At 43.4% G+C, this 14,764-nt stretch overlaps 1 protein-coding gene across 9 annotated transcripts in view; it reads left to right on the top strand.

Moving 5' to 3' along the window:
• LOC147625546 (uncharacterized) overlaps positions 1-12,297 on the top strand; it is a 28,956-nt gene extending 16,659 nt beyond the window's left edge. For 8 of the 9 annotated variants that reach the window (XM_086817046.1, XM_086817048.1, XM_086817050.1 and 5 more), the window contains 5 exons: positions 7,885-8,275; positions 9,746-10,081; positions 10,194-10,360; positions 10,490-10,581; positions 10,792-12,297. In XM_086817046.1, coding sequence (XP_086673172.1) covers positions 7,885-8,275; positions 9,746-10,081; positions 10,194-10,360; positions 10,490-10,581; positions 10,792-10,954 — 1,149 coding nt within the window. In that variant the 3' untranslated portion in view covers positions 10,955-12,297. The remainder of the gene's footprint in view (positions 1-7,884; positions 8,276-9,745; positions 10,082-10,193; positions 10,361-10,489; positions 10,582-10,791) is intronic. The other variant, XM_086817045.1, reaches the window with a different exon arrangement.
• The last annotated feature ends 2,467 nt before the right edge of the window (positions 12,298-14,764 follow it).

Genomic DNA, 14,764 nt, shown 5'->3' on the forward strand with positions numbered 1-14,764 from the left:
TCAATGTAAGCCATGCTGCATCTGACATATCTTCTGGCTTCTCTGCTTCAAGTGCCCTGTCACAATCTTTAAGAAAGAGGATTCCTTGAATCCTATCCTTCCAAAGATCAAAACCTGTTCCCTCAAACCGCTTGATCTCAAAGAGATTCTTGACGTCAGAGGAAGTCGATGCCATAGTTGCACAAACGAGAGGGCTTAAGTGCTGAAATTTTTTGGGCAAACTGCACCAAAACCGAACTGTAGCCTCACCGCAATGTGCAGAGCAACTCCAAAGGGTCACAAGAGCAAATCGAGCCAAAATATGCAAGTTTAGGCAAGAATAATCAATTCTGAATTTTCTGCGCAGAAAATTCAGCAAGCTGATTTTTGCCCAAAAACAACAAAAATTGTTGTTTTCTACCTCACAAAGCGTACATAATGCAGAAGCACAGCCTTTGGGAGCATATGTAGGCAAAAGCCCCAATTTTTAGCATAAATGTGCAGCAAATTGACTCGAAATAGGCATTTCGCATCCAAAACTTGCTTAATGCTGGCAAATTACATCAATTAATACATTCCCCAATCGAAATACATCACATGTACATTTGCATAAACCTGCGCAAATCTGTAATTTGCTGTAAAAACCCTGTTTTTGACCTGTTTTTCAGCAAATTTGGCCGATGTAGGGTAGTAGGGACCATGTACAAGTGTTCCCACAACTTAATACATCAAGATAAAACCTGCACTTCGCTGTAATAACCTGTTTTTGACCTATTTTTGACCTAAAAACGGCCTGTTTTGGGCTGTTTTGTCAATGCCGGCACCCGTAGGGACCCGGGAAACAAGGGGCTTCGCGATGGAAAGCAATTTTGTCGCGATAGAAACCCTTTTTACTTGCTGTCCAGCCACCTGCTCAGAAATTTGGGAAACCCTAGAGGCTCTGATACCAGTTGAAAGGGAGCAAGGAAGGTGGCAGGTGATGCACAGGTGCAAGAGCTACAGGCTTGAGGCTTGAAGTGAAGGCAATAGGCAAGGAGAAGCAGAAACGATGAGCCACAGAGAGGGAGAGAGAGAGTGAACTCGTTGAAATTGGGGAATGCCCACGTTTTCTCTTCTTGGGCCTTCCTTTATTAATAAGTGACCTTTTTAAAGTATTTGGCCATGTTCAATGTGAACATGGCCAAGGCTTTTAAACTTTAATAAAAGCCTTGTACAAAGTATATGCAAATATACATGGGTCATTTAGGGCTTTAACCCCAACAGCCACAACCATCCGTAGCCTCTCACCCTATGAATAGCATCACACCGTGATACATCCAGTGCTATTGCATCACAACAGAGACTCCCAAACTGCCACCCAAAAGAGAACTCGCATCACAGCACAGCATACCATACAGTGGACACACTTGTACCAACCCTCTCTACCTTCCAAGGGTACTATCCATCTCTGTCATGGATTCCCTTTCCCCTATCCAATCAATAGCAAGGCTGTACCAAACATGTGTCCATTCTTGTACCTTCTGCCTGCATGTGACCTATCTCTTGGAGAACCATAAACATGTTTCCTCGAGAAACCTATGACATGTTACCCTTAGGCCTGTTTCCCTTTGAAACCTTTGTCTTGTTTCCATACAAAACCATTCACAGCACCATTCATAAATAGTGCCAACAACGGCATACATCTAGTTACCTGTTCCCTCATGAAACATTTGGAAACATAGAGATGCCCATAACTGTAGGTTCCTCTGTTCCTTTCCAGCAGGAAGAAAACAATCTGCTGCATGAGCATGCGGCCATGCGAGCTTGCATCAGTCCCATGCCAAGAAACACATTCAAGTGACCTGTACTTGCAGCCGGAAACCCAAGCACAAAGCTGAATTTGGTGCCAACCAAAAACAGCCCATAAACCGTCTCAAAACTATCCTCTGGTCCTCCTGCAGTTCTGCCCGCCCCTCTTCCAAACAAGAGAGAGAGAGAGAGAAGCCTGTTCATCTCTGTGCACTGCCTGTAGTCTGGCCACCCCCCTTCCAAAAGAGAGAAAACACAGTTCAGCCCTGACAGTCCTCAAAAAGAGAGAATAACGCCTCTTCCTGGCTGCAGCTGTCCGCGAAGAGAGAGAGAGAGAGAGACCTGCAGTCCTGCACAGCCTTCCACAAGAGAGAGAAGGTGCAGACCTTCGCCTCCCCTCCTACAACCGTCTGCAGCTCACCAATAGCCAAGAGAGGAAAGTACACGTGCTGCAGCCGGACCTCCTTCCCAAAGGCATGGACAGCCCTGCGTTTCCTGCAGCCCAAACTGCTAGCCTTCCAAGGAGAGAGAGAGAGAGCCCCTCTGCAGCTGCCCGACTTTTTCCCCAAGATTGAAGCGCATCAGTCTTCCCACAAGCAAAAGCTCTTGTGTGTGTACTGCGCACGAAAGGACCTTGCAGCCTGCACCAGATCTTTCCGCCTCCTGCAGCCCTGTATGTGCCTGCGCACAAAACGACCCTGCAGCCTGCCACTTGCGAATAGAAAAACCTTGCTGATTCTGCAGCCTGACTATGTGCTTATGGAGAGAACCAGTCGAGCAGCCTGTATGCCTCTGTTTGCTGCCCTGCCCTTCACAGAAACGTGGGAGAGAGAGAGAGAGAACAGTGTGCCCTCCTGTGTACCCAGCCAAGCAGCCCTCCCAAGCGAAAAAGCACCTTTTCATCAAATGAGAGCTTCTTTCTGCCCGCCAATCCCTCTTTAGAAAAAGCACACGTGGCCCCAAGAACAGCATGTGGGCCATGTTTACATTCATAAAGGGTATTATCAAGTTTTTAAAGGCTTTTAAAATCTTTTGTCCCCTTCACACTTGGGGTTGTCCACACATGGGTTTCCTTTTTTAACTCCAAATTGATGCCATTCACACTGTCCACCATATCCCCGTGCACACCTGTACACTGTCCAGAGAAAAACACAGGGTCGTGACACACATACCAAGGAGAGTAACACAAGACATGGAAGAAATCCCAAGAGGTTGGTTGGTGGTGTTCCACAAGACCCAAGGGGATTAGCAGCCTTGTGAGTCGGATGCCACTTGGGGCATACTAGAAAAGGGTTTCAAGCAACAGTTCCAAGGGAGGATGATCCTCTAAGGGGTGGAGTGAGAGTGCCAGACTCATTACTTAGAAAAAGAAGACTAGCGAAAGTGTTCATTGACAAGGCATGAAGGACTAGGGGACAAGATGGAACAGATGTATTGATCTTGGTTAGATTTGGAGTGGATTTGGAGACCGGGCAAGGTTTTCAGTGAAAAGGTTGCCAAGAAGGAAAGAATGACAGGTTTGGGAGTCCAAGAAGAGAGAAAGGGATGAGCACAATCATCCAAGAACAAAAATTGGAATCCCATCATCAAGTTTGTGCAAGACATGTGCATGCTCATATCAGGAACTTTTTTGTGATAGGCAGTAGGAAAAGACGTGGGTTTTGGGCATTAACCAAGCTTAGTGGTGTGCGGAGAACCCTGGAGTTGAATAGGAGCCTGTTGTTTGTGCAGCTATTGAGTTGGTTGACACAATATTCAGGTCGGGTAGTGTATGCTGTTGGCCGATAGTATGTCGGCCAGGTCTCTTGCACCAATTTAGCCTATAAAAGGCTATGACAAGTTAAGTGTTGGATCATTCACTTCTTTTGGGAGTAGAATCATTAGATGTAGGACTCTATGAGACAGGCCTAGTGGCGTGCGGAGAACCCCGGAGTTGAACATGAGTCTGTCGATTGAGTCTGTCGGTTGTGCAGCTACTGAGTTGGCCGACACAATATTCAGGTCGGGTAGTGTATGCTGCTGGCCGATAGTATGTCGGCCAGGTCTCTTGCACCAAAAGAGCCTATAAAAGGCTATGCCAAGTTAAGTGTTGGATCATTCACTCCTCTAGGGAGTAGAATCATTAGATGTAGGACTCTATGAGTTAAGAACCTTTTGATGAGGGGCACCTTATGGCTTTCCTTGATGTACACCTTTTTGTACTATATGAATATACTGAAACTCTAGCTATCTTTATCTCTATCTCTATCTCTTCTCTCCATCTCTTGCGTGCGTTTTGCATCAGTATGCTACTGGCCGACAACATGTCAGCCAGGTCTCTTGCACCAAAAGAGCCTATAAAAGGCTATGCCAAGTTAAGTGTTGGGTCATTCACACCTCTAGGGAGTAGAATCATTAGATGTAGGACTCTGAGTCAAGAACCTTTTTGTACTATATGAATATATTGGAACTTAGCTATCTCTCTCTCTTCTCTCCATCTCTTTGTTGCGTTTTGCATGAGGTTGTTCCAAGATGGTGTTTAGGGATGAAAGAAGACTCCCAGAGCTCTCGCATGTGATAACTTGCTTCCATAATTGAGCATTTAAGCTTACCGATTGCAAGTAGAGTTGATGTCAGCAGAAGTCTTCGTGAAGCGTCTGGAGTGTTGAAATCTTCAATTCGTTGTGATCCTTCGCGACAAAAGTCTTTAAGTGGATGCAGGGAACCGAAGGAAAGCTTCCCCTATGGTTCAGCTTGAGAAAGAGAAAGGCTGAAATTAGGGTTTTCAACCAAAAGGCCGGAAAGAGAAGGACTGTTTTGCTGAATTTTAGCCATTGGGAGTGTGTAGGAGAGTGAATGTGGCTTGGATTCACTCTTGGAATCTTGGGAAATACTCTTATAAGCTTGGATATGGAGTAGGGAAGGAGAAAGCACAGAAAATACAGCCATAAAGCCTCATGAAAGGAGGCTCCAACTTCTAGAGAGAGGAAGAAGAGAGAGATGATATGTCCACCGTGGGTGTCAGGCAAAGAGGGAAAGCTAGTTGGGGTCCGCGAACACAAGGCTGGTCATAATTTATAAGTGAGTTTTGGTTGCCCAAAACTTAATAAAGTGTGTACACACTCACTTATAAATTAATGCTAGTTTCTAAGGCCAGGTTTTGACCAATACTCACCACCTGTCACTTATAAATTAATGCTAGTTCTAAAGGCCAGGTTTCGACCAATACTTACCACTTGTATCATGCCACATAGCCATGTGAGCAAATAGTTTCACATGCATGGTTTACGGGCGGGCATTCCCTTATCCGGAACTACACATTGGTTAAGCAAGCATGAAAACAACATGCAAATTCAATTTGCAAGCAAGCACATAAAGATGCTATGGAATGCAACATTGGTATAGACAATCCCCGTTTATGAGACTATACCAAAAAAGACATGTTCCAGGCAAGTACACGAGGTACCAGACCCAATGGAACACTAATCCTCCAAGCATTTCCACATAGGCACAAGTCCCAACAAAAAGCTAAATCCACAATATTACATGAGCGGCATCAAGACTGCGTGGACATGGAGGTGCTCATCGCCTCAGATATGAAGAGGAAGAGGAAAGGGGCGAGAGCGCATCCTTAACGAACTCATCTGGGGGTGCAGAAAGAGGCGCAAGCATGGGATTAAATCCACCCTTCTCTCCTCAATCGATCGGATCTCTGTGCGTGATGTCACCATCTCGGACTCTAGCCATGGACTCTCTATGGTCTACTCTTAAAGGCGTCGAAGGGAAGTAAGACTCTTACGAAGGCTCCACCCCTGGTCTCAGAATGAGATGAATGGTCCTCAACTACCTTGTATAGGAATTGACAATAGATGCAACATATGGGTTTCTAGAACACAAGGAACAATTTGTTTCCCAAGCTAAAAAATGAAAAAATGAAAAATAGCTTATATATTTTTTTGTACCACGTACAGAACGTGGAGTACAATATTGTGCGTACTATACTATCACCATTTAGCCACCCAACTGGTCTACCCGTGCTTTGTCATTATGTGTATACATTGGGCTAACATCTGTTGGCTTTTATGCATGGGACTCAGGGCTTTTGTCTTCCCACTAGGTCCTTTCTTGACTTGGAGTGTTGTTAAATATTAATAGTGATGAATGTGGGAATAAATAGGTGCTAGGTGGTTGTGTAAACTAGCATCTAATAGCATGCGCAGTCTTTAGGGCTTTTGACTCCCCACTAGGTCCTGGGAGGAGCTTCTTGACTTGGAGTGTTGTTAAATATTAAAAGTGATGAATGCGGGAATAAATAGGTGCTAGGTGGTTGTGTAAACTAGCATCTAATAACTTAGTATCCTAGGTTTAAGTAAAGCTGTTCTAGTGTGTGAACATCTGTTAGTGTGTGGGTTCTTTTGTGTGTTGTCAAACTCTTAAGAGGATGAGGGTCTTATGAAAGCAATGATGTATGTAGGTGACACCTCTTAGGGACATAGGTGGCATTTGTGGTGGCAGCATATGTATAAACCTTGTATTTTGGGGTCTCTCCTATAAAAGGACCATCATTATAATATTACGAGTGTGCCTAATCTTTCATTTTATCTTGTGACCTCTCTTAATAACTCTTAATGACTCTTGTTTAACCTTGTGATTAAACCCTAATACCTAACAAGTGTGCAGATGACACAACAGCTTACCTTTCCGAAAAGGAAGGGAATCTTCAGAGATATGCAGTCACCCATTGAGGACTTTTGCCTTGCTTCAAGCGCCCCGATCAATTGGCACAAGTCGTGCGGTCTTTTGAGTTGGATCCACACCCACCTCGGCTTGGTGCCCAGTTGAGTCTTTCCAGTGGATACCCAGTGGCACCCCGATAAAAAAATTGGGATGCGAGGTAGGGATTGAAATCTCGCTAGATCCAGCAGCTTGCCCCCCCTTCTTTTCAGCATTCGGAAGAAGCTCCTTTACTGCAGAGCCCTGTTGGGCAAGCTGATTGTGAGAGGCCTTCAACCATGTGGGAGCATTGGAAGGCCTTTCTTCTTGACAGATTTCGGCCGGCACTCCCTCTCTCCAGCGGCCCTTGGACCCCTACTGTGCAATGATTCTTCACGGAGGCCCGTTCCGGCAGTCTCAGTTCTTCTTTCAAGAACCCTTTTGCAGCTAGTTTGATTAGAGCTTGGGACCACCTCAATCCTGCCCTCTTAGTTGATCCTGACTATAGATGAGGATAGACTCCACCAACCCTTGATATGGAACCCCCTCTTTTAAGTTGCCCAGTGGCCACTGTCCTAGGTGCTCAATCTCATGTTGCTTGGGGCCCCCCCAGCACTAGCACTAGGAGGCTCCCCCGAGAGACACATGACAGATGCCTCGTGGGGATCAAGGGCAGAGACGAGATTACCCTCGACATTGATTGAGCCATTCCCTCTGACATGCACACCTTCCTGCAGGATCCTACCCCGCCCTTTGTGGCTCAGAGCGTTCACTCGCCATGATTTCCCCCTAGCAGTTCTTAGCTCAGATGGGGGACCAATGCTTATCTTCTCAGTGGGTCCTCAAGGCTGGCTAACCCTTTTCCCTGCAGAGGATGTCAACGGTGGCTCACTTCAGAGGGTGAGGCTTCTTGGTTTTCATGCTCATCAGTGGCACATCAACCCACATCCGGCCAAGGTTGCCCACGACAGTTCTTGGTGGCTTTGGCTTTGGGAAAGCCGACCATTGATGTGTATTTAGTGGGACCCAGGTGAGTGGGTCGGAAAGCAGACCACCCCTTTCTTCCATTACATAGCAGGGATGGGTCGGAGGATCAGATGAACGAGATAGACGGCACCCCGGTGGCAACAGACCATTGGGCCTCAAATGGAGCAGGGATGAAGCTTGTGAGTTGATTGTTAAATATGCTGTTTTGGAATAGAGGTACATGATAAGAGGTTTAATGATGCTATTATATGTGTTTATGTATTTGCACTTTGTAGTACCATGCATGCCTTGTGAGCAAGTTTTGGAAATGAAACTCCATTTGTTTAGGTTGAAGGCAGGGGTTTGCTTCCTCTGCATTCTTTAATCCTACCTGCAATGCAAGATTCTGATTCCGACACATAGTGACTTGAGTGAATTGTGCAATGGAATGACATGCAGGTTTCTAGCACCGAATCCCGGATATTGGTGGAGATGTCTCGTTCACGTGGTGATGTCATGCTCTTTTTAAAGCCTGGAGATATAGGCCTCAAACAGGAAGCATTGCCATCAGAATTCGATATTGACAAGTATGCAGACAAGCTAGGCTACCTGAATAGGCAGAATTACCACCACTACTTTTTTGTTGGAACAGGACTATTCATCATTGGGATCTACAACAATGATGCATGTGTGGAAGAAACCTCTCTTGTCAATCTCACTATCTCCACTGCATCTCCACAAAGCTCCAGTTACTTGTGTCCAAGAAATTGCTCTTACCCAAATGGAAAATGCATATCGGATCTTGTGTGCTTGTGTGAGGCCAACTATGGTGGCGAGTTTTGTGAAGGATGTATGTTCTCTGAGCTGCGTTCTTTAAATTTTACTTTGAACAAATACATTGGAAGTTAATAAATAAAATATGAAGGCTTTCAGTAAATTTAGTAAATATAACCATCCCTTAGGCACTTGTTTAATGTAATACAGTTTTTCTAGAGACCCTCCTGGGGTGGCATGTGGTAACGTGGGTGTTGGAAATCAATAGTCAGGGAGGTTCATTCATAGCAAATGATCACAACTCCCATGATTTAAGCAAGATGATCAGTACTAATGATAGTTGATTAAACATTAGAAAATTCAAGCAACTAATTAACTCCAATAATCAAGCTTAAATTACATGAAGTAAGTACATCATTTTATAGTTCCCAATGTTCATCTTCTTGACTTTCATAAATATATCTCTATTTTTGACCATTTTCTAGATGCTTCTTTCATATTTTTTGCTTTTACATATTGAAAATAACCAATTTGTTCTAATGACTGGTACCCAAACAACAGGAATCAAAGGTGTATGCTTCCCCCCAATGACACAACGTCCACCACTATAATTTTCAACGTTCTCCCTCAGTGATGGATTTCCGTGAAACTTGCATGTCTACCCCTATGCTCCGAGCCACATCTCGACTCCAGTAGATTGGATAGGTCGATTTTTGGCCTCTCAGGAAAACCTTGTCCACTCTCATGGGGACGGAAGAATCCTTTTGATGGGACATGATGCACACAATAGTTGGCGGAGGTCTATTTACACGAAGTTGTTACAAACCCTAAGGTTTAGCTAAACACAAGAAAAAAAAACCTTACCTTCAACTACTTTCCATTTGGCTGCTCGCTGTTCTAAAGGGAGATATGGCTGCCTTGGATAAGATTTGTGCAGATGTTCTGGAGTGCCACACGTGAATACGCTATGCCCTCCTTGTTGCACATTGTGCTCTTTTTGTTTGCCCTCCAAAAGCGGCCCTCTGTTGGCAGTCCTCTCTACCTCTGATTCCATGTCGAAAATCAAGAGCTAGAGTGGTTCATAGCAAACGATGAACTCCATGATTTAAGCAAGATATTTAGTACTAAAATGGGTCTCAAGGTAAATACCTGTAAAGAAAAAGCAAGCAACTAAATCACTCCAGTTATCAGGCCTAAATTTCAAAGCAACTAGATCATTTTATATTTTACAATTGAACTCTCTGGATCACATCCACCACTTTGATCCTCATAAATACATCTCTATAAATAAAATTATCTACACCTTTTGTTCATTTTTAAAGTGCTTCTCTCACCTTTCAAATTAACAATAACCAATCAACCTTTGTTCTTGTGACTCAAACCCAAACAACAATAATTGAGAGTACACACAATAATCAAACAGTCGTAATCAGCACAACGGCCATCGCTATCATTTTTGATAGTGGGGAAGTGTGCTGGAATCGCTTGATACTGGTAGTTTTAGAATTTTTATTGATGGTCTACTTTTTTTCTTGGGGTTTTGCAGCACTCGACTCTCCAAATCTCAAACAGAATATCTCCGGTTGGCTTTTTCCAGGTCAAGTGGCATATTTTAAGATGAGCAATCCTAAGGTCCACTACGGGAGTAAGTGGTCGATAAATTTTTCTGACCATGGGAGCAATTCGATCTTGTTGGCCAGTAATGGAGGCTTTCCCACACTAGCCAACTATTCTTTAGCATTCAGTGGTAATACCCCTGCTGATTTGTTGGTGTACCATAGTGATTCTGAAACTCTCGCAGGAGAACTTATATTTGGAGTTTTCAATCTCGACTACATTGTGCATCAAACCTCGTTCTATGATATTACAGTGTATTTCCCTGGTACATGCTTTGCTTAAATCCGTTTGTGCTAAATTATGCAGCAATTTCAATTCTTGTCAACATTGTTAATTTCAAAAACAGTTGATTAATGTAAATGCTGCATCTTGCACAGGTGGAAAAGGGCTCAGCACTGGGTTGATAATATTGGTAACTGTGAGCTCCTCATTTCTTCTCTGCTTTGCTGTGGCCATCCTTGAAAGAATTCTTCGTCAACCTAATTCACAGAGTTTGGATCTAGAATCTGGTGCTCTCGACTTTGGCAACGGGGAGGATCAAAATGTATGTTCTCACAGAGGAACTTAAAACGTTCTCTAACTAGTCCTTTTTGCTTGGCTCAAGCTTGATTAAGAGATGTGGTTTGGCATTGAATAAAGATATGATTTGTAGATTTGGCACTCATACTGCTAGGTATCAAATGAAGGTGGACTTGACAAAGGGGTTATTGAAAGCTTTCCCGTGGTGCTATTTGAAGACGATGATCTTGCCAAGGATGAGGCACAGTAAGTTTTTCTTCTTCATGCACCCAAACTTGGACTTGTTGATATGTGGGTATGTCATAGCTTGTAATCTATGCTATGCATGTTTGAGTTTATAGTGTTAAGCGTAAGTAGAAGCGAAGAGCTGTCTAGACTCATGCTTCTGATTTCTGACTAAGTGTTCTAATTGTTCACAATGACATTGCCATTGTAATGCTTCTGATTTTCTTTCAGATGCCCTATTTGCCTTGGTGATTATGTGGTGGGGGATATTTTGCGCAAAATTCCAATTTGTTGCCATCTTTTTCATGTGGATTGCATAGAGAAGTGGCTGGTTTGCAGTGGCAGTTGCCCAGTTTGTCGTGTTGGTGTTGCAAGTCTCAATGAGAGGCATTAGACTCGGATGCTTTGCTGATAACAGGAAAAACCCTTCCAATGGTAGTGTGTCTCTTACTGAGCTACCAAACATGCAAGGTGACCGGCCAAGATAAGTCCCAGTTTGTCACAACTCTGTGAAGACTTTTGGTTGTGGTAAGGGGCTTTTTCTTTCATAGTTCCTCACAGATTCAAATGTCCCATCACTTTGATAAAAGAGACGATAAGCTTCTTGTTCAATGGGTGGATACTTTTTGTTGAAAGGGTCCAATGTTTGTGCAACGACTTTGCATGGATGGTATGATGTGAGAAGATCTGGGATTTTTGGTCTGTCAGTTTGTGAGAAAGCTCAGAATTCTTGTACTTTTAATCTGAAGCAAACAAACATGAAGGCTGAAGTGAATTTCAACCATGAGATACAAGTTACAGCAGTGCCATCTTCTTGGGGCTGAACTTGTGTCCCGGGCCCATATCGAATCTGAAGCACACAAACGTGAACGCTGAAGTGTCTTACGTGAGGCCAACACTAATGTCGAGGGTCAGATGAAGGTCACAGCAGTGTCTCATCTTACTGGGGCCTTTTCTCCCAGGTGCATATCTAATGCTCGTGTTTGAAATATCGAGACCAAGGATGAGAGCTTGCTTTTGCAGATTGTCATCCCCATACTCAGAAGAGTTGTGTGAATTGTCTAAAAAGTAGAATACCTGTTAGCAATGTTCTCATGTTCCATCTGGGAGATAATTCAAGTTGACACGTTATGTCCATGTTCACCAAATTTGTTCTGTAGCTGATGGAGCTTGCAAGGTGAACTTTGTCTGCTAGTAAAAGGAATTGGAGAAGGTATGTGGCTTCTTCTTCTCCTAGAGTAGCAGATTCGGCATTTTTGTTCTACTATGATGATGTACTCCAGTATTGGATGGGGCCTGTTGTACAGAGAGTGCGACAAACAAAGGAAGTTATACATGTACAGACTGGCCAAAAGGCTATGATTTTCTCTTGTAAGGATTGGTTTAAGCGATGATTGACAGCCAATTCTTTTGGTTTGAACCAGCATTGATATGAGTTTGCACGACTTTTTGGGGCATAGTTCCCCAGGCAAGTCGTAGTCGTACACTACCTGGGCTCCTCACAACTTGCATAATTGCCAGGAAACGCGTTTCCTTCAGGGTAGGAAACTTCGCGTTTCCTTCAGGGTAGGAAACTTGGAAACGTTTCCTACAGCAAACGCGTTTCTTTCATGCATTTTTTTTAAATTTGTTTTTTTCCCCCTCAAATCCAACCTCTCAAAATTGTGACTATTTTGATAAAGACATTACTCTCTTTGTAAATTGTTACACCTAACATGTAGGCTATTGTTTCTGAAACGTTTCCGTGTTTCTTTCATGCATTTTTTTAACTTGTTTTTTTGCCCCAAATCCATCATCTGAAAATTGCGACTACTTTGATAAAGACGTTACTCTCTTTGTAAATGGTTACAACTAACATGTAGGCTTTAAATTGATATTTTCATGTATTCTATGCATTGAGGGTTATTTTTACATATTTTATATAGTATATAATTGAAATTTTATACATGCAAAAACGTGTAGGTCAGAAACTTGTAGGAAACTTTGGGCTGATTTTATGAAACCCGTTTGAAACGCAATTGAAACACTTGGTGGCTGTCCTGCCTAGGCAACTAGGTCTCTTGGGGCTTATTATGCCTTAAGGGAGTAGCGAAAAGCGTTTCTGTTCGAGTCTAGGGACGGCTCCGACTGCCCTTGACCCTGGCTCCAAAAAAAAACAAGCAAAAACTTTTTGGGCACTTTGAACTTTGATAGTATGTGATTCTTGATTCGGATATTTACCGAGGCATCATGGCATCGTGATTGTTGAGGTGAGCATGCGAGCAAGTGAGAACCTATGGTTAGTTTCCTAAAAAAACAAACAAAAAACTTCTTGGGGCACTTTGAACTTTGATAGTATGTGATTCTTGATTCGAATATTTGCCGAGGCCTCATGGCATTGTGATTGTTGAGGTGAGCATGCGAGCAAGTGAGAACCTATGGTTAGTTTCCTTTATGGCATTGTGATTGTTGAGGTAAGCATGCGAGCAAGTGAGAACCTATGGTTAGTTTCCTTTATGGCTTCATGATTTCTCCCCTCCATCTAGCCCATGGATGTTAGCTAGTGGTGGTGTTCGCTCAGTGTAAGTTGGTAAGTAGCTCGGGTTGATGTATGCTTGGAAATATATTTTAATCGTTGTGGGGTCGTGTTGATACCTTGCAAATGGTATCCTAAAACTTTCACGTTTCTGGATTTTGAGCTTCATTTTTGTGATTCGCCTCAACGCTCATGTGTCTGTAAGAAAGTCTCAAGACTCTATCTTCCCTTCATGCCACCAAGACACCACGTGAAATAAATTTGGGGCAGCATCTAACCAATACCTCTATGGTTGCACTTGTTTTCAGAAGGATGGTAATGGTTTAATGCGCCCCAGATCTTTCAATTAACCATGAATCATTCATAGTACTTTATCGCCTGGAATGCAGAGTGATTCCTGAATCGGTTATGTCTATGCAATTTCCGCAAGTCTCTGTCATTTGGGATAAGCAGCATCCACATACTAATACATTCTGGTTTTTAAAATAGCTTTTGGTGGTGGTGGTGTAATAAGTGGAACCACCATTTTTGATGTACCTTGTGGCTGCATTATGGAGGAGCATCCGTATATATATTGAGCACAAATGCAACAGGGAAAACTTGTTCTTACTGCGTTTTCCATCACACTCAGTAGTGGCAAACGTCCCCATTCACAAGAAGCTCGCTCTGGTATTGTTTAGCGCTACCACTTGCCTTCTGACAACTGTTCACTAGACAGCCAATACTTTGCTTTCAACAACAAATATGTTTACACCTATTTGTTGTTGTTGTTGTTTATAAAATAAAATAAAAAACAAAAATGGTACCAGACGTGTGTTCTCACCTAGCTTAGTGTCAATTGTATTGATTCATTGGGGACGATTTAGAAAACGGGGAGAGAGAGAGGGAGAGACGGGCCAGTCGCTGCCCAGGCTACTACTCCTTATAAAACGCTCTACTAGGCTCTTGATCATCGATTTGCGCAAGCGCGCAAGGCTACCTACTCGAAATTCAGACCTCTGCTTCTCATCCTCCCCTCTTCGACTTCATGCCATTCTTTCTTCTCATCGGCGATGTACGAATTTCAATAGCCTCATTATTCATTGCGTGACGAAAAATGGAAGGAGGGGGGAAAGGATAACCAGTTTGTTTGTTATCTCAATGTAATCGGCGGTAGAATCGACAGCTGTACTAGGAAGTTACCCTTTGATTTGGAGCGTGCCAAACAACTAACTACATGGATCCGTGCTACCATTGGCACATCCCGAATCACACCATATGTATGAGGTGTGGAAGGAAGGGCACAGCCTCTTGGGGATGATGTTTCTCTTGTATATTAATTTCTACAATTCCCAACTTTGGTACCTACAAATTGTGCGTTCGTCTTTTTCATTGATGCAATGACAGTCATTACCACTGCTCGTGATCAGCCTTCTCCCTCCTGCTAGCACCTCTTTAACACCAATAGGTTGGCTGTGCCCTTCGCTGGCTAGCGCCAGAGCAGCTCCCCTCGAAGGCGAGCTATGTTATGCAATTGGCTTGAAGGCCCAAAAGGAGAATGTTCATGAAAGATGCAAGGTATCCACTCCTTGATTCTTTTGCTTCAACAGGCTTGATACATGTATTACAAAGGGATAACATGATATGCCATAACTGTTTGCTTCGTTGGTGGTCGGAGACACGTGATCAAAGACGAAAGCTCATGAGATT

The sequence above is a fragment of the Cibotium barometz genome, chromosome 23 (assembly GCF_041138505.1).
Source record: "Cibotium barometz isolate CiBa-2024 chromosome 23, ASM4113850v1, whole genome shotgun sequence".
NCBI classification, from domain to species: domain Eukaryota; kingdom Viridiplantae; phylum Streptophyta; class Polypodiopsida; order Cyatheales; family Cibotiaceae; genus Cibotium; species Cibotium barometz.